This window comes from Podarcis liolepis (genome assembly GCF_965112155.1).
Source record: "Podarcis liolepis genome assembly, chromosome: 9".
NCBI classification, from domain to species: domain Eukaryota; kingdom Metazoa; phylum Chordata; class Lepidosauria; order Squamata; family Lacertidae; genus Podarcis; species Podarcis liolepis.
The window spans coordinates 76,281,253-76,300,819 of NC_139564.1; the positions used below are offsets into that span (position 1 = coordinate 76,281,253).

Consider the following 19,567-nt stretch of genomic DNA (forward strand, 5'->3'; position numbering starts at 1 on the left):
CATAGCTTTAACTATACGGACCTTTGTTGGCAAGGTGATGTCTCCGCTTTTTAAGATGCTGTCTAGGTTTGTCATTGCTTTTCTCCCAAGAAGCAGGCGTCTTTTAATTTCGTGACTGTTGTTACCATCTGCAGTGATCATGGAGCCCAAGAAAGTAAAATCTCTCGCTGCCTCCATTTCTTCCCCTTCTATTATTATTAATATATCACTCATCTGACTGGGTTCTCCCAGCCACTCTGGGCAACATCAAACATTAAAAAGCTCCTTCAGATGTCGTCTAAAAGTCAGATAGTTGTTTATTTCCTTGACATCTGACAGGAGGGTGTTTCACAGGGTGGGCGCAACTACCGAGAATGAAGAAGAAGAGGAATGAAGGAAAATTATGAGAGTGAGGGAAAAAAGAGAAAGAAAGGGACAGCTGAAAAAGAGAAAGAAAGAGACAGCTAGAGGGCAATAGTTGAAAGAGAAAGGAGCAGATAGCAACAGTGTCTCAGTTTAATAATTTGAGATTTTTCATACAATATAATATTGTACTGTTTCAGTAATATTTCATTTAGAGAGCTTTGGGGAGCTCTGCATGCAATGCTCAGAAATGTTTTGCAAGTGTAGCTCTTACCGTTTGCCCTGCGCTTTTCTGGTCTGTTTCTGAGCGCATTTTTTCTTCCCTGGCGCTTCCCCCAGGAAAACCTGATCTTTACCACTCAATCAGAGCAAATAGCAATTTGGGTTTCCCCTGGAATGCCGTTTGTTCTGATTCAGCTGTCAATAGTGGGTTTTTGCCGGGCAAAAGAGAAGTGTGTTTGTTTGCAAAGCAGCCAAACCACCAAGGTGCCCAACCCCTGACTTCTGCCAGTCCAGGACACTTGGCGCCAATGTCTTTTGCGGTCTAAAACAAGGGAGGGGGAGATGCCACCCTCAGGAAATCCAGCTTCTGCAGTCTTTAGCAGGTTGTAGCATCTGGAAGTCAGCAGAGGCCAACTCTGGGGCAAAAACGGGCCCCCAGATGCTGGAAACTGGCGGACAAATCTCCAGGGAGGGTCAGTCTGAGAGGGTTCAGTGTCCTGAGGAAAGGGAGGCACAGCCCCAAACCCAGACAGGGGCAGCCTCCCCACCATGGCTGCTGCTGCTGCTGCTGCTGCAGATGAATGGAGGGCATTTCCCCTGATGCCACTTGGAACAGGCAAGTGCATCTCAGGGGCCGGACCAAGTTTCCAGTGCTGCAGGGGTGCCCAAGCCTACAGGTGGGCCAAGGGACTGGCTGGCAGCATCCTTGGGAGTCTGGAGGCACCAGCTGGTCAGGCAGCATCCACAGGGCCAAGAGGCAGAGCAACACGACGACGCTAGTCTGGGGGAGAACGCTGGAGGAGCTTTCTTCAGAGGGGGCGCAAAAGAGCCCCAGAAGACACATGCAGAAGTCACTTGTCTCCTCTCCTCCTCAATGCTGGCCCCATCCTCGTCGCAGAGGCCTGCTGCTGCCTCCTCCTCCTCCTCGCTCAGATCCATGTGCAGCTCATCTCCCACTTCAGGGTGAGGGTATGTGGAGCCACGGATGGAACGGCAGGTGAAAAAGATGATCCGCTTCAACCGCTTGTTGTAGAAGGAGGAGTTGAAGGACCACAGGCTGCCCTCTTCTCCGAAGGGGTCCGAGTCCAGGTCCGGGTTGTAGCTGTCAATGTCACACTCCAAGAGGCAGATCTCCTGCTCCACAGCGTCCCACAGGTGGGGCTTCAGGGCACGGAAATCCTTTGGCTGAATTCGTGGCTCTTGACGGAAGGACTCCTTGAGGGTGGCTCTCAGGTAGAAGAGGGTCTTGCGACTGCCTTTGTCGCTGTGGGGGCCCTCCTCCTTGCCACTTGGGCTCTTGCTGAGCCTGGTGGGCTTTGAGGTGGGGACTGGGCCTCAAGCACGTGGGGCTGCCCTTCCTGGCAGAACGGCTTGAAGAGGTGCTTGTCGTCAGCGGCCATCTTGCAAGAGGAGCTCTCAATCCTGCCAAGGATGGGTGCATCTCCCGTTTGTTTCCACCCTCAACTGGGAGTTTCGGGCTTCCAGACTTGAGTTTTCCAACAGCTTCATTTTTGGACATTTTTCGAACAGCATAGGCCACGGGGGGAACTTGAACCGGGTGCCGCCGTTGTCTCAGCCTGTCTCCACCAGGCGGCCCTCAGGGGCCCTGCCAACCCTGCCATGGCCCCGCTTGCTTCACACGATGAGGCCGCTAGTCGAGTGCCCAACTCGGAGCCGCCCTTCCGGCCTCCCTTCTTTCTTTTTCCCCCTCCTTCTTCCTTTCCGAAAACTGAGAGTGAAGGATGAACAAAGACAATCAACAATTTACTTGTTTATGTATATGTGTGTGTGTGTGTGTGTGTATATATATATATATATATATATATATATATATATATATATATGGGGGAAAACAAAACAACATACAAAACTGTTTGATCAGGAGTGTAACTTTAAGAAGTTAACCCTCCTGAATCGAAACTTCTTAAGGGGGGAGGTATGTGATGTTAACATATATGCGAGAGTGCTGGAGGGGAAATAGTTAAATAGGTTGGACAGTCAGGACCGGGGGGGGGGGGTGGAGTCAGTGGGACTATAAAACCAGTTCTGGGAGGAGTTCGTTGGGAGTTGTGGGTGGGCAGTTGGTTGGATTTAGTGGGTTGGCTGGTTGGGAAAGGCAGTTGGTAATAGACACTTAGGGCTGTGGGTTCTTGAGTGTGGGGAGGTAGAAGAGATAGAGAGAGGAAAATAAGACTAAGAAAGTAAAGAGCAACACCGTTTGGAATGCTGTACAAGTTTTGTTTATGTCTGAAATAAAAGACACTCTTCTTTATTAATTGAGAAGCTGACTGAGACTGAAGTGATTTTACCAGGCAGGACCTGGTTGGTGGCAGCGGATTAGTGGTGTACAGGTCAATAGTCCGTGAGGCGACCGGGGGCTCCGTACGAACGCCACAAAATTGGCGGCAGCAGCGGGATTCGATAAGTCTAAGAGCCTGTGAGGGGAAGCAATACACCTGGAGAGGGGAAGGGTAAATCGGTGAAGTGATTACCTGGCCCGAGGGTGTGATTGAGGATAAATCCCAGATTGCCGCGAGGCCGAGATCACAATAAGAGCAAGAGATCTCAAAAGACTGTTCTGGCAGAGGCTTAGGCTCAGGGTCAGAGGAAGTAAGCTTGAAGGGTTAGAGGCAAAAACCTAAAGCTATACTTTGAGGACCAGGGTCTTGAAAAGCCAAGCAGTGTTGAGAGTAAAATTCTCTTATTTAATTAATTAGTGAAAACACTGACTCACCCATAATGCCACCCAAGAAGAACAAGCACCCAGTGAGGGAAAACCCATACGAAAGCTCTGGAGAAGAAAATGGGAATCCCCAGGGGGAAGAAATGAGAATAGAAGAGATGACTAAAACCCCACCTGAAGTAGAAGTTCCACAGTTCTCAGAGGATTTTGAAAAGCGGAAATTAGTACAAGAATATAACATGAAATTAGAGCTTGAGAAAAATAGGCTTGAACAAGAAAAAATTAGGCTTGAGCAAGAATTGGAAAAAGAAAAAGTGAGGGCGGAGCAGGAAAGGGAACAGGAGCGGTTTCAGTTAGAGATGAGACCGTTGGAATTAACGGTTTTAGAAAATCGTAGTAATAGTAATAACACCGATGGGCAGAATCAAATGAAGGTAGATTTAAAACGCTTCCCTGAGAGATAAGGATAGCCCAGAAGCATTTCTGGTATCCTTCAAAAGAGCCTGTCACGATTTTCAAGTGAGAGGAAGATAAAATGATGATCTTGAGAGCTAGAATAAGTGGTCCTCTAGCCGAATTATACGCTCAAATGACTGAGGAACAATCCCGAAATTTTGAGGTGTACAAGCAGTTAATATACACACGCTTTGGGATTACCTCAGAGCAGTTGAGGAAAAAAATTAGTAGTGTGACAAAGGTGAGGGAGGAAACCTATGCGCAGATGGGGGCAAAGATAAAAACTTACCTCACAAGATGGTTAGAGCAAAAGAATGCAGACACAGTACCTAAGATTAGAGAAGTGGTAGCATTGGAGCAATTTTACAAAACAATAAATGGCCAATTGAAGTACCTGATAAAAGAAAGGAACCCCAAGACAATAGAGGAAGCAGCTGGTTTAGCCGATAAAATAAATGAAATCAGAGAGCATGGATTTGATGAGCCAAAAATTGGTGGGAGATCTTGGGAAACAAACAAGAATAAATTTCAGCAAACCAAAGGAAAGATTACCTCAGAAACTGATGAGAGAAGTAGCCCCTCATCAAAAAGCCCACATGAGAAGGCACACACCCATACAGAGTTTACTGAGGGAAAAGCCAATAAAACAAGTTATGTAGGACCCAAAGACATTTCATGCTGGAGATGTGGAAAATTAGGTTATAAAAGTTTTGATTGCAAAACAGGAAAAGAAACGTCTAGTTATAGCACCACACAGAAGCAGACATATTGTATGCAGCCTGTGGAGCAGGGCCAGACTAGTCAGGTTGTCAAGGAAACGGCCATGCCCACTAGGCCCGAGCCTGCTGAGGTAGTAGAAGCCAAAGTCCCGCACTGTTATGCGATTCAACAAGATAATCTCTTGTTGAAGAAGGCTGGAGAGTATATCTGGATAGATGGAAAAAGATATCTCGGGTTAAAGGACACGGGATCGCAAGTCACCATAGTCCACCCGGAAATAATCAGGAATGAGGCCATAATTCCAGGAAAAGTGATGAAATTAAAAGGAATTTTGAAACAAGCAGAGATCCTAAAGGTGGCGGAAATAGATGTCAGGTTCAAAAACTGGGCAGGGAAGTGGCAGGTAGCCCTTTCGGAAGAAATTCCCGCCCCTGTGCTCATTGGTTGGGACATTTTAGAACATGTGCAGAGTGCTTTCATACTTACCAGAGCAAAAGTCACCTAATCCTGAGGGGGTGGATACAGTAGCAGAGGCAGACAATGCTGAAGGACAGCAAGGGGGTGATCAGTGTGAGGAAGGAAAAGACACCTTTTTGTTTCCTTTGACTAAAAGTCAAACCCCAAGTTTTGCCAAAAAGCAAAAAGAAGACACTGAGTTACAAAGGTACTTTGAGGCAGCCGAGTCAGAGAGGCCGTTAACTCCTGAGTGCCCAGAACGGTTTGGTTTGAGCAGGGACCTTTTATATCGAGAAGTCCTTGCCCCACCATCTAGGGGGTGAAGAAGTGAAAAGACAGCTAGTAATCCCACATGAATACCGAGGCAAAATCCTGCAGCACGCTCACAATAGTGTATTTGGAGCGCATATGGGTATTACACGTACAAAACGGAGAGTGGCTCAAAAATTTTATTGGCCAGGCATGGGGAAACAAACAAAACAATACTGTCAAGCCTGTGACATATGTCAGAGAAGAGGCAAAACAAAAGCCAAATTGCGCCCCTTGCCTATCATATCAACCCCTTTTCAATGGTTAGGGCTGGACCTGATCGGGCCCTTGCCTAGAGCCAGCAGGCGGGGAAACAGATACATCCTCACCATAGTGGATTACGCAACCAAATATCCAGAAGCCATTCCATTGCGAAACATTGAAATAGAAACAGTGGCAACCACTTTAATTAACTCTATGAGTAGATTGGGCTTTGCCAGTGAAATAGTCACTGACTTGGGTTCTTCTTTCACATCAAGACTAATGAAAAGACTATGGGAGGGGTGTGGTATTAAGCATTTAACATCAACACCTTATCACCCTGAAACTAATGGATTAGTTGAAAGATTTAATGGAACCCTAATGAGAATGATTAAAGCCTATACCGCAGAAAATCCCAATGATTGGGATGACACGATACAACCACTACTTTATGCCTATAGGGATGTACCCCAAGAAAGTACCGGGTTTAGCCCATTTGAATTATTGCTGAGATGTAAAGTACCGTATTTTTCGCCCCATGGGGCGCACTGGCCCATAGGACGCACCTAGTTTTTTGGGGGGGAAATAAAGAATTTTTTTAAATTTCCCCCCCAGGTGCGGGGCTGGGGCGGGGGAAGCCCGAGCTTCCCCCGACCCCAGCCCCCAGAACAGGCTGCTATCCGCAAGCCGTGGGTGAGCTGCGCAAAGCCCGGGGCGTGCTGAGCTCAGCGCGCCCAGGCGTCGGGGTGCAGGCAGCTCTCTGCAAGCCATGGGAGAGCTGAACGAAGTTGTGCAGCTCTCCCACGGCTTGCGGGTAGCTTTCTGAAGCCTGGAGAGCGAGAGGGGTCGGTGCGCATACACATTTCCCCTTCATTTTTGGAGGGGGAAAAGTGCGTCCTATAGGGCGAAAAATACGGTAGAAGGGCCCCTGGGAAAGGCAGTTGGTAATAGAGAGACAGTTAGGGCCGTGGGTTCTTGAGTGTGGGGAGGTAGAAGAGACAGAGAGAGGAAAATAAGACTAAGAAAGTAAAGAGCAACAACGTTTGGAATGCTGTAAAAGTTTTGTTTGTGTCTGAAATAAAAGATACTCTTCTTTATTAATTGAGAATCTGACTGAGACTGAAGTGATTTTACCAGGCAGGACCTGGTTGGTGGCAGCGGATTAGTGGTGTACGGGTCAATAGTCCGTGAGGCGACCGGGGGCTCCGTACGAACGCCACAGCGACCAACTTGGCTCTTCGGGCTTCGAGCAGAGGTCCATCCAGGAAATTTTGATTAGTCGTACTCATGCCAGTGTTCAGGGGTGTAGGAGGGAGGGGGCAAGGGCAGAGCTGGGGTGGGGGCAAAAAGGGTCTCTTCGAGGGGGGTAGGGGACATACTTTGTGAACATTTTCGATCAGCTTTTCCTTGAGAGACATCTTGTAGCTCTGGGTAAGTCTAGCAAAGCGTGGGCGCAATGACCGGGCTCTCCGATTGCCGCTGCAGTACCGCCTTCAGAAGGGAACTGTGAACCCAAGATGCGGACTGTAAGTAAAGTGCATGAAAGGAAGCCTGCTGAGCTAATTAGAATATCGTGGAAAAGTTCCTTTATTTCAGTAATTCAACTTAAAAGGTGAAGATAGATGAGATAGACTGATTATGTTGCCGTAATCAGATGTTTATTGCTACAGCTTAGTCATCGAGGTGTCAAAATCAGTTGTAATAGAATTGCACTGAATTAACAAGTGGAATAAGGAAAATTAAAATTAATTTTTCTTTAATTTTAATCACAAGTGGACTCTTTATTATTGCAATTGCAGTTGTTCAAAATAAAATCTAGCCGTACCTTAGTTTTGGAATAGCTTAGTTCCTAAATGTTTTGGCTCCCGAATGCTGCAAACCCGAAGTGACTGTTCTGGTTTGTGAACGTTCTTTGGGAAGCACATTTTAGAATATTTACCAACCTTTTATTACCATCCTGCAGGTGTTCCTTATTAATCTCTATACCACAAAATAAAAGATGTAATTGGAAATAAATGCTGCTATTTTCAAGAAAGCTCATCAAAGCACTGCTGCTACTTGTTTTGGCAACCCAGATATTTTCCTGCAGGACTCTACTCTGCAGCATTATTATTATTATTATTATTATTATTATTATTATTATTATTCAGCACTACCTTCAATCAGAAAATGAAAGCTAGTCTGGGGTGAAAATGCGCAGTCTAGGATATGAAAAATGTTTCAATGAGTAAGACTGACCAGACCTGAGTTGAGTATAACAGAGACAAGATCTTTCCAACCTTTTTGGAAAAAAGATTTTCCAACCTTTTCTTACCATCTTTTCTTACTATCACCAGCTAACCATCGCAATATAGCAATATATCACAATTTCTGAAAGAAGGATGGGTGAGACTGGGCTGAGGAGGGAGGGAGCAAGCAGGAAGCACGACCAGGAAAAAGGAGGCAGCCCGCTTCAGCGAGGGGGGAGGGGGCAGATTAAAGGGCGGATTTAGGGAGGGACGGGGTGAATAGGAGGGTATCAGGGCCAAGGGCGGAGCTGGGAGGGGGGCAATAAAGGGTCTCTTGGGGGGGAGGTGACATAGGGAAGGATCTTTTGCGGGAGGGGGCAGATTCAGGGAGAGGGAGCAAAGGAGGGGGACAAGGTCTGGGGGGGGACACCGGGGGGAGGAGGGAGGGGGATGTCTTCAGGGAAGATCTGAGGGGGGAGAGGGCGGGGTCCTGGGAAGGAGCACTGGTGCCCGCAGAGGAGAGTCTGCAACTGCCTTGGAGTTCTCTGGCGTCTCCAGGGACACTGGAACCCGGCCATTATGACACACATGGCTGCAAATCCCAGGCAGCCAAACGGGGATCCTCCAATTTGTGGGTCAAAGTCAACCTCCCCAGAGGTCTCACTAGTAGATAGGTAGCCGTGTTGGTCTGCCATAGTCAAAATTAAAAAAAATTCCTTCCAGTAGCACCTTAAAGACCAACTAAGTTAGTTCTTGGTATGAGCTTTCGTGTGCGTGTATCTGAAGAAGTGTGCATGCACACGAAAGCTCATACCAAGAACTAACTTAGTTGGTCTTTAAGGTGCTACTGGAAGGAATTTTTTTTTATTCCCCAGAGGTCTGTTTAACTTTGGCCCACAAGGCCATTTCCCCAGCGTGACACTCCCCTGGTCCATGGGAGATGATGAATTGGGCAGGAGTTTGGGATCCATCTTCCGTTAGCTGCATAGACTCTGGATTCGGTCACTGTGTGCTTTCTCCAACTCCACTGATTCCCTCATAGATCTGGGGGCATTTGGGGATAGCACTCCGCTGCTTTCTCTTCCTCGGCCTTCATTGGTTCATTGGCTGAAATGTCAATTTGCTCGGAGCCCCCCACTCCACCCCCTTTTAAATCCTTTCTTCCCTGGATGTGAAAGTACAGTAAGGGGGGGGGCAGCTATCTCAGCAAGAAGCCCCATTCCTTCCAAAGGGAAGCAAAACAAGCCCACCAGCTCCAAGGCTTTCTGTGCCTACTGGTGGAACCAAAGCCTTTTGCCTTCCACCCCTGGCAACCCCCCAGAATGGCTCCTTGATGCCAGCAGGGCAGCCAGAGCAAGAGGCCCTCTGCCTTCAAGAGCAGGTGTCCCTCTTTGCAGGTGAACGTCCCTCTCCTGATAGGCTGGAGGAACCGGATGCTACCTATTTTAAGGCCTGCCCTGTTCTTCTGACTGTAAATTGTTCTAACTTATTTCAAGGTTGCATTTTTATATTGTTGTAACCTCCCCTCAGACCGTGTGGTGAAGGAAATAAATTTCACAAAGCTTGCCAAAATATACAAGTCAAAATCCAATCTTTGTTGGAAATGTAAGGAGGCGGAGGGTACTGTGGTGGGGCTGCGGAAGAGTTAAAAATTTGGGGGGGTTGCATTCATGAGGAATTTTAAAACCCAGAGGAAGTCACATGGGTGTAGGAAATTTTAATGTTTTGTATGTTTAAGTAGGTTGTTCTTCAATGTGTCTATTATTTTTTCTTGGTATGTAGATTTAGTGTGTTTTTGTTTGTATGTATGGAAATAAATGTTTTTTAAAAAAAGAAAAGAAAAAGAAATTTAACAAAAAACAGCCAAAACCAATAGGGACTCAGACATCTTGTTTTAATAATAGCACTTTTTTTGGGGGGGGCAATAAAACAAGTCTGTTTCTACAATACAAAAGAAAAAGGGAAAGTTTAAACAGTAGTACCCAGTTGCATCAAAGGTGTGTAAAATAATCCCTGACAACGGAATCTAGAAGCAAACTCATCCCCTCAGAAGCCTCCCATTTGGGCACCTCAAGGGAGACGTGAAAGAGCCCCAGAGGGCAGCCAGGGGGCTTCTGCACCACCTCAGGCGGCTTTCGGGGAGCAAGTGTCAAGTGGGTGGGGTGAGGGGTATGGGGCCTTCAGCTGCTGCAGCCTGGAGGCCACGAATTCACCCCCAAGCGGCCTCTGGCTGAGGAGAATTCTGCCCCTCAGGCCTGGAGGTCAGGCATTGGCATGCTCCGAGAAGCTTCCAGAGACCGGAAGCTACGGTAAGTCCCATTGACTGATGAAAGTGTGGGTAATTTGTCTAAGAGATTGATAACCCCAATAAATTACTTTGTTCTTAGATCAGGGCGTACAAGACTTCCTGCACACTGAGTACAGAAGAGTGACCAACTCAAGCCAAAGCCGGAACACATCTTTTTCTGCAGTTTGCTCAGCATGCTGCACTCTGGGCAACCAACACAGCACACCAGGCGAACTTCCGTGAGCCTAACAGGACTGCAGCTCAGACACATGCATGGTTTGCCACAAGCACGGAAGGTAAAGTGACAATGCCCCCCTTGAGCAGTTGTGTCATGCAGTTTTTAAATGAAGAACAGAAGCACATGGCGAGACATTGCGAGAAAAGGAAGCAGCTGTTCTCACGATAGGAACACAAGAAGTTGCCTTGTACTGAGTCAGACCATTGGTCCATCCAGCTCAGTATTGTCTGCACTGGTCGGCAGCCCCTTTCCATGGTTCTAGGCAGGATTCTCTCCCACCTGGAGAGGTCAGGGGCTGAACCTGGGAGTTTCCGTATGCAAGCAGATGCTTTCCTACTGACCTTTCCTTTTCATTACTGTATTTTAAATATTTATATAACCAGGTTCTTGGACCACTTACAACAAGGATAAAAACACATGAAAAATTACATATGCAGTTGTACCTTGGATGTTGAATGGCTTAGTTGCCGGATGTTTCAGCTCCCAAACGTCAAAAACCCAGAAATGAGTGTTTCAGTTTTCGAACGTTTTTGGGAAGCCAACCGACGCAGCTTCCGCTTGAGTGCTGGAAGCTCCTGCAGCCAATCAGAAGCTGCGCCTTGGTTTTTGAACGGTTCCAGGAGTCAAACAGACTCCCAGGACAGATTAAATTCAACAACCAAGGTATAACTGTAATAAAGAAAGCATATCTGTATGTACCCTTTCCCCTTAACAAATAAATTGATTGTATTTACCTTTTCACAGCAGGTTAACAGACTGCTCTATTAAAAACCATTTTCTTCCTTTTAAATTTTTAGACCACCTTTTATTCCTTAGACGTGAGAATTAGCAGTTCCTCCTTCTGTTATATAACCCAGTTATATAAATATAAAGTTTTATAATTCTTTTCTAGAAGTGAAGGCTGCTGATAAACATCTTTCCCATTCCCATTCCCACTTTCCATATGTGATTCACTTTCATTAATCATCTGCAAATGCTGCACAGTAAACTTGTCCTATCCATGCTTCCATATATCTTGTATTCCCATAAAATTAAAACAAACATTAATAGGACATTTTAAGTCTGTGACTATCAAGAGGAAGTTGTGTGAAACTTATGGCTGTAAATAAAAAGAGATGCTTATTGCCATTTCTATGGTCAATCTGTTGTGTTATAACAGTTATAGACTTCTGAAAAATGCCTTAGGGCTCCTGCGTTCGAATCCTGCTTGTGGTTTTCCCTCAGGCATTTGGTTGGCCGCTGTGAGAACAGGATGCTGGAGTACTTGGTCCACTGGTCTGATCCAAGAAGCTCTTCAACAGCTTAACCCAGTTGGTTAGAGCACAGTGCTGATAACGCCAAGGTGGCAGGTTCGGTCCCCATATGGGACGGCCGTACATTCCTGCCTTGCAGGGGTTGGACTATATGATGCTCAAGGTCCCTTCCAACTCTACACTTCTATGATTCTTACGTTCTCATGCTACCCTGGTGCCAGCCAGGTGTGTCCACCCAGTTTCCTCAAGTTCTTGAGAAATTGCAGACTTTTGTAATAGGATTACGGCTGATGGGCAGCAAAAAGCCTCGCCCACTGCAGCTCTCTGATGGGATAGCTAGTATAACTTGGCAGGGGGTTGGACTCAATGGCCCTTGTGGTCTCTTCCAACTCTATGATTCTATGACTTGTCTTTTTATGCTGTTAAGCTGAAGGCTGGGGATTTGAGCCCCCCCCCCCCCCAGGGACAGCTGTGGGCAGGATCCCTGCACTGCAAGGGGTTGGACTAGAGGACCCTGGGGGTCCCTCCCAACTCAGAAGGACAAGTCTGCTGCTCCTCCCTTGATAAGTACACACGGTTGCTTGTCCACTGGATAGCAAATAATTAGCTTATTAGCTAATTAGCTTGCAAATCTTTCCTGTTCAACTGCTGGTGCCTCCTCACGCAGGTTGTTAGGCAACAATCCCCACCCCCTGCAAAAAACCAGGAGAAGAATGCTGAATTTGGCAAGTTGAAATCTTCGTGTCTTTGTGAGTTGGCCTTTGTGAGTTTCCCTTTCGGAGTGGGCGGACACACGCAGAGGGGAAATGAATGGGGGGGAGGGGGAGGCTGCTTGTTTGCAGCCAATCAGAAGCTTCCTTCTAAGCTTTCCCAGGCAGTTAAAAAAAGAGCTTTGCATTTGGTGCTCCGAGAAGCGCAGGAAGGAGCCCCGGGCAGAGCTCTTCCGCAGGAGCGAAACCTCGGCCCCGTTCGCAGCAGATCTTCTCCTTTCAAGGCGCAGCTTCAAGCCGGCAGAGCCTTTCCCGGGAGGAGCTCCAGCGCCTCCTGCTGGGCTTGGCCTGCTTGTGCGCCACGCTCAAAAACTTAGGTTAGAGACATCTTTTCTCAGCTGGCAGTTCAGCGGGCAGCCCACTCACTAAAAAAAGAAGCAGGAAAGAAGGAAAGCATTCCTGGTTGTCCTGGTAAGAGAACTTTCATTGGGAAAATACTTGTGAATTGAAATAGCACAGTGAATTTGATCATGCTTCGTGTGTGAATTGGGTTACCCATGCCAGATTGTTTGTGCTGGCAAGTACAGTGGTACCTCGGGTTACATACGCTTCAGGTTGCAGACTCCGCTAACCCAGAAATATTACATCGGGTTAAGAACCTTGCTTCAGGATGAGAACAGAAATCGTGCTCTGGCTGCGTGGCGGCAGCAGGAGGCCTCATTAGTTAAAGTAGTGCTTCAGGTTAAGAACAGTTTCAGGTTAAGAATGGACCTCCGGAACGAATTAAGTACTTAACCCGAGGTACCACTGTACTTACTCATTTGTGCATGTGAATGATCTCTGTGGTGTATGGGGTAGCACCTCTGGTGGGGGACATGTTGTGCTCCTTCTGGGGTAGTTTGTCCACCTTTTGGACCCCACCCTGCACTCAACTCTCCCCTGTGGTTCCTAGAAGCTGTTGGCAGGTGACAGCGGCCACATTCCCAGGAATGACTTTGACTGGCTATCTGATCAAGGCCTCCAACTGGTCTCAAATCCTCAGTGAGTCAGGGACTTCCTCTGCATGCAGAGACAGAGTCGGGCAGATTGAGCAGACGAGACCCAGAGTGGGTCCAACAATCAAGAAGGCAATTTCTGTAGAGGAAAGCGAGGGGCAGATGGGGCTCAAGGGAGTCCACCTAGGAGAAGGCAAACCCTGGTGCCTTGTGGGACATCTTCAGGAGATAGAGTAAGGAGTAAAGCCTACACAAATCTGGAGTCAAGTCCCTAAGACGGTTGGATGTCTCCCGTATGCCTCCTTCCAGCAACACCTGCAGCCAAGCTGGTGCTCTGCTTTCCTTTGGACCCCATCCGTGAGGCCAAGAGGGGGGTCTTCTCATCTGGGCAGCCCAGGACCTCCAGGCACACGGCCCAGGCTTGTGCCCCGGGGGAGAGGTCATTTTGGCACCACTCACACAGCGCTATGACTTCACACCCCGAGGTGAGAATCCCTGATCTGGTGGTGGGACTTTAAAGGTAAAGGTAAAGGGACCCCTGACCGTTAGGTCCAGTCATGGCCGACTCTGGGGTTGCGGCGCTCATCTCGCTTTATTGGCCAAGGGAGCCAGCGTACAGCATGACTAAGCCGCTTCTGGTGAACCAGAGCAGCGCACGGAAACGCCGTTTACCTTCCTGCCGGACTGGTACCTATTTATCTATTTGCACTTTGATGTGCTTTCGAACTGCTAGGTTGGCAGGAGCAGGGACCGAGCAACGGGAGCTCACCCCGTCAAGGGGATTCAAACTGCCGACCTTCTGATCAACAAGCCCTAGGCTCTGTGGTTTTACCCACAGCGCCAGCCACCTTTTAAAGCCCTAAAATAAATTTGTCTGTTCGACCACCCCCAGTCACCATTGCTGCAAATTCCATAAGTTATGTGCAATGTGAAGAATGATTGTTGTACCTCGCTGTTGCTACATGTAAGGGTTTTTTTTAATGTACAAAGGTTAGGAAGCTTCTCACTTTGTTTAACAGAGTCCAAGGGTCTCTGTTGGAGAGTTTTGCAGTAGAATTTTCAAGTGGGACCTGTTATCAAAATAGGATCTCCCTGAGAAGAAAATAATAAAACTCTTGTTTGCTGCCAACTTTTATCATTCAGCTGACAAACTCCTAGAGGACTACATCCAGAATTCTGATTTAAGGCGATGCATGCACAGTAGCTTACCTGCAAAACTCAATCTAAATGTTCTGTTCTTTGTCATTGTTGATTCTTGTTATTACTATCCTCTTACAGATGCACAATGTCGGCTGAAAATAAGCAACAGCCTCTTAAGAAGCCAGCATTCAGCAAAAAGCAAGCCACTGAATTGGTCCAAAAGATATTCGGATTAACGGTCTTGGAGCTCAAACCATTGCCGAGCTATGATGATCAGAATTTCTATGTGTGTGCTTCGGCTGCACTTGAAGGGAAAGCAGAGAGCGCCCAGAATTTTGTCCTCAAAATAATCAATTGCGAAGACAGCCAGAACACTGAACTCATTGAGGTGCAGACCCAGGTCATGATATTCCTGAATGGCGAGGGCTTTCCCGTGCAAACTCCTCAATCCACGAAAGAGGGTGGAATAATGTTTCTGGAATCTGTAGGTGAGGGGGTGGAACATGCATCCAACATTGCTATTCTGCTGGTGCCAGATCCCATCTAGTCCAGCAGGAGACCAGCTGCCTTTGAGCAGCTCACAAGCAGAACAGGAGGGCAGCTGCAGTCTCCCTGCTTGTGATCCCATACCCTCCAACATTTCTCTGATGAAAATAGGGGTGTCCTATACAACAACAATTTTAATATTTACCGTATACCTTGCCCATCTGGCTGGGTTGCTCCAGCCGCTCTGAGAAGCTTCCAACATGTATGAAAACATTATAAAACATTAAACGTTATAAAATCTCCCTATAGAGGGCTGCCTTCAGATGTCTTCTAAAGGTTGTACTGTTACTTATTTTCTTGATGCCAACATTTCTCCAATTAAAATAGGGACGTCGTAACAAAAAGCAGGACATTCCAGCATCAAATCAGAAACTGGGTGGCTTCTGTAAACCCAGACCTGTCCCTGGAAAATAGGAGTGTGATTGTATTGCATTTATTTTTTGAAACTCTTATTTCTATTTTGATAATTTTATTATTACTGTTTTTAAAGTCAGTTTTTTTATTGCTGTGATATCCTTTTGTGTAAACAACTTAGAGCTCTTCTGTATGTGAATGTTGCTGAATAAAATTGAATATCTTTGCTTCTTAGATACTAGCTCTGCCAAAAGAGCATATATAGTGCGGCTGTTGAGCTACCTCCCAGGCAAAACGGTGGCCACGATCCACACGAGTCCTCCTCTTCTGTATGAACTTGGGCGGATGGCAGCCAGGATGGACAAAACACTCACAGAGGTGAGATTTTGGAATATGCCTTAGTTTTAGGTGAGCCCCGTAACTAAGACTAGCTGCTATTTTAATTTCCAGCAACGCCATGGAGTAAGCCAGCAGTTTGGGTGCCGGGGGGTCAACCTGGGATTTGGGTGGGCTAAACATTTTTTGTTGACTTTATATCGCTTTTATGTGCGTCTGCTGGTGCCAATCTGTAACCATTAAGCAATGTGAGATATTTGGCTCCAATGTTTGGGTAATGGAGAAAGCTGAAAATGCTCACGTGGGGGAGGGGAAGATGCAGAAGGTCTGGGGTTCAGTGCCCCCCCCCAGTATTTCCAGGTTGGAAGGGGTAAGGCCTCTGCCTGAAATTCTGGGCAGCCACTGATCTGGGAAGATAGAAGCCATCACAGCAACACTGCCCATATATGCACTCAGCAATTTTGTTTTGTTTTTAATTGCAACAATGTATTCCTGTCCCCCCCCCTCCTCCGCCACCCAAAAGAAATTCCAGCATCCATTGACGAGAAGTCTCCACCGAGGTGGCTTCATCTGGAATCTGGCTAATGTCCCTCTCCTGGAGCAATACATTCATGCGCTGGGCCGGAGCGAATATCTGGACGCAGTGAAATGGGCCATTGATCAGTTCAGGCGTAAAATAGTCCCAAACCTACACTCCTTTCGGCCCTGTAAGTATCTTTTTAAAGAAATGCACAGTAATATACAGTCATACTTCAGGTTGCGATCGCTGCGAGTTGCACGTTTTTGGGTTATGGAAACACTGAACCCAGAAGTACCGGAACAGGTTACTTCCAGGGGTTTCGGCGCATGCGCAGAAGCGCTGAATTGCGTCATGCACAGTCGCAGTGCTGTGGGTTGTGAACGTACTTCCTGCACAGATCACGTTTGCAACCCGAGGTTCCACTGTAGTTGTTATTTGCAGAGGCATACCTGGCAAGGAGCTGTACCAGCCCCCCCCCCCCGAAAAGCCCACTTTACGAGAAGGTGCGAGAAAGATGGGAAGCTCCTCTTGCATTTGATCTCGCTGCGACACCGGCATTGTCTGCACACACATATTGGTCATGCATTCCATAGTCTGATAGGTAATTTATGCGGGGGGGGGCATGGCTTGTTTCCGGGGGGGGCTGGTTTCACCGTCCCTAGGTGTGCCTCTGACTATTTGATTTAAATTTTGCTAAGTGTTTTTTATGTGCCTGAGGGAGGTGGGGTGGGGAGAGAGATGCTTCATGCATGTGGGAGCTCTAACTTCCCTGTGACGCGGTAGTGCTCAGTTGTATATTAGGCCCCAAATTAGATTAAAATAATGAGCCTTAAAGTACCACTGAACTCTGGATAACTGATTTCTGCAGAGACATGCATCAAATTGCATTGTAAGGCAGGGCCTACTGTACAGTGGTGCCTTGCAAGACGAAAAGAACCCGTTCTGTGATTCTCTTCGTCTAGCGGTTTCTTCGTCTTGCAAAGCAAGCCCATTGGCGGATTAGCGCTATTAGCGGCTTGTAGCGGCTTATCTGCTGATCGGATCAGCTGATAAGCGGCTTAGCGGCTTAGAAAAAGGGGGGGAAGGGAAAAAAATCAGCAGGAACTCGCAAGACATTGTCGTCTTGCGAAGCAAGCCCATAGGAAATTTGTTTTGCGAAGCACCTCCAAAACGGAAAACTCTTTCGTCTAGCGAGTTTTCCGTCTTGCAAGGCATTCGTCTCGCGGGGCACCACTGTATATTATTCTAAACAGATTGTTGCCTCCCTTTCCAATGTTCAGGCCAATACTTTTCCAGTCAAAACAACATCACAATAAGAAGACCCTGCTGGATCAGGCCAGTGGCCCATCTAGGCCAGCATCCTATTCTCACAGTGGCCAACCAGATGCCCATTGTGGGAAGTCTGCAAGCAGAATTTGAACACAACAGCAGCCGCCTCCCCTCCTGCACTTGCAGGTAGCTGTGGAGGCAGAGCACAGGGCATCCTGGCTGGCAGCTGCCCACAGCCCTCTTGTCCATGAATGTGTGTAACCCTCTTTTGAAGCCATCCAGATTGGTGGTCGCCCCTGCCTCCTGTGGGGGGGGGGTTCCATAGTTCCATGCCCAAGTGGGAGGCATTGACAGGCTTGGGAGAAACTCCAAGGGTTACAGAAGTGGGAAAAGTAATCTAGAGGGGAAGTTCTAAGGGGAAGGGGAGCTCAGCCCCAAAAGACACCCCAGTGAGGACTGAGCATCCTCATTGGCCTGACAGTTGGGGAGGGGAAACAGGATAACGACATGGAGTGGCTGGAATCCTGAACAGAAGCATTCAGCACTGCAACATTCTGTTACAGGCCCCACTTGAATTATATCAGTTTTTCTTCGTTCTCCACTTTCAGGTATCATTCATGGAGATCTCAATGACCACAATATTCTAGTAGATACCGATTTTGCTTCCCCTAAACGCTCACAGTACAGGGTGTCTGGTATTTTGGACTTTAGCGACATGAGCTATGGCTGCTACGTGTTTGAAGTAGCGATACTCATCATGTACATGATGATTGAAAGCAAGGAACCCCTCAGCGTGGGAGGCCACATTCTCGCGGGATATGAAAGCATCGTCCCGCTGACGGAGGAGGAGCGAGATGCCCTGTTTCTCCTAGTGAGTGGGAGGTTTGCTCAGTCTCTCGTGATGGCTGCCCACACCACCCTCCTGCAGCCCGAGAATGAAGAGTACTTGATGACCACATCCAAGACAGGATGGAAGCGCTTGCTGCTGCTCTTTGAGATGGGCCAAAAGGCTGTGGAGATGATCTGGTTTAACACAGCAGAAGCGTATGCCAAAAAGGGGCCTTCCTAAATGTTGGGTTACATGGTTATGGGCCACTCAGATTTACAGTTTTAAAATGGGGCTCTGCCCAGATTAAAGTTCCAGATGTTATGATCAGGGAATCTAGAATACTGCTACCTGAATGAATTATGCCAATACTTACCGGTATTTATCCTTTGTATAATTTCACCCTGCTTCCAAAATCTAGTTTTTCAAAGAATTTCAGATTAATTCCATTGGGCAGAGCCCACACACAGAGGCCTCTGGAACGTCTGACAAAAACTAATGCCTGTGTTTGCTTTTTTCCTCCTCCCCCCACAACCCCCTTGCCTTTTGTGCCCTTGATTGTAAGCCTGTAGGCAGGGACCAGATTTTTATTGATTGCTGTAAGCTGCTTTGGAAGCCTATTTTCATCTGAAGAGTGGGATGAAAATCACTTTAAATAAATATTTTTGGGAAAGCTTATTATTCTATTGCTGGACCTTTCCTTCAAATATCTGAAGGTACTTTGTAGCCTCAAGAACTCCTGACTAACCCAAGGTCTTTGCTTCCGTTTGCTGGGCAGAGCAGCTGGGAAAACACAACCAGATCAGTGGGGTAGAAATAATAAATTATTATTATTATTACTAATATTGAAGCTGAGTAGTGATCCCCACCCGAATTCCCTTCCCGGTAGAGCTGCCCAGAGTAGCTGGGGCAACCCAGTCAGATGGGTGGCATATAATGAATATATTATTATTATTATTATTATTATTATTATTATTATTATTATTTATTATTTATCCTCCATGTGTCAATAATAATAAGGAAAATAAGTTATAACAATATTTATACCAGCCTTCCCATTAAAAAGCTCAAGTACAACAATTTAAAACAAGATAAAACAATTTATTAATATGATTAGAGTACAGTGAAGGGTTGTTTGAAACATGGTTATTCTTACAGTGTTACATTCATTTCCCATTTTTTTGCCAAATAGCTCCAAGTGGTCACATACTTCTCTGCTGCTCTGTTTTATTCTCACAGTGACCCTGTGAGGGAGGTTAGGCTGCGAGGCAGTGACTGGCCCAAGGCTGCCCGGTGGGTGCAGGTCCTTGCCTGGCAGTCTGCCCCAAGGGCTGGGCAGCCCCCCTGCCCTCCCTGGGCTGCTTCCAGGAAGGGCGCCCAGGAGTTCTGAGGGCAGAGCGCTGTCTGCTCTCAGGCTTCCCCTCATCTCAGCCTTCAAGGAGAGGGATTTTCTCCAAAGGTTGCATCTATAGAGAA

The 19,567-nt window shown here is 47.1% G+C and overlaps 1 protein-coding gene and 1 pseudogene across 3 annotated transcripts; one reads left to right on the top strand and one right to left on the bottom strand.

The window, feature by feature from the left end:
• Positions 1 to 477: 477 nt before the first annotated feature.
• On the bottom strand, positions 478 to 7,987 carry LOC310686732 (repressor of RNA polymerase III transcription MAF1 homolog; annotated as a pseudogene). The gene is made up of 3 exons (XR_014530108.1): positions 7,704 to 7,987; positions 6,769 to 6,913; positions 478 to 2,293 (listed from the first exon to the last, which is right to left on the bottom strand). The product of XR_014530108.1 is annotated as a repressor of RNA polymerase III transcription MAF1 homolog (transcript).
• Positions 7,988 to 9,556: 1,569 nt separating this feature from the next.
• On the top strand, positions 9,557 to 18,769 carry HYKK (hydroxylysine kinase). Of its 2 annotated transcripts, none has more exons than XM_083460781.1 (5): positions 9,557 to 10,200; positions 14,379 to 14,728; positions 15,376 to 15,518; positions 16,000 to 16,183; positions 17,874 to 18,769. In XM_083460781.1, the coding sequence occupies exons 1-5, from the start codon at positions 10,178 to 10,180 to the stop codon at positions 18,332 to 18,334; spliced, it is 1,161 nt and encodes a 386-aa protein (XP_083316907.1). In that variant the 5' UTR covers positions 9,557 to 10,177; the 3' UTR covers positions 18,335 to 18,769. The 2 variants fall into 2 exon arrangements, with proteins under 2 accessions (XP_083316907.1, XP_083316908.1); XM_083460782.1 differs by lacking the exon at positions 9,557 to 10,200 and adding an exon at positions 12,285 to 12,576.
• Positions 18,770 to 19,567: the final 798 nt, after the last annotated feature.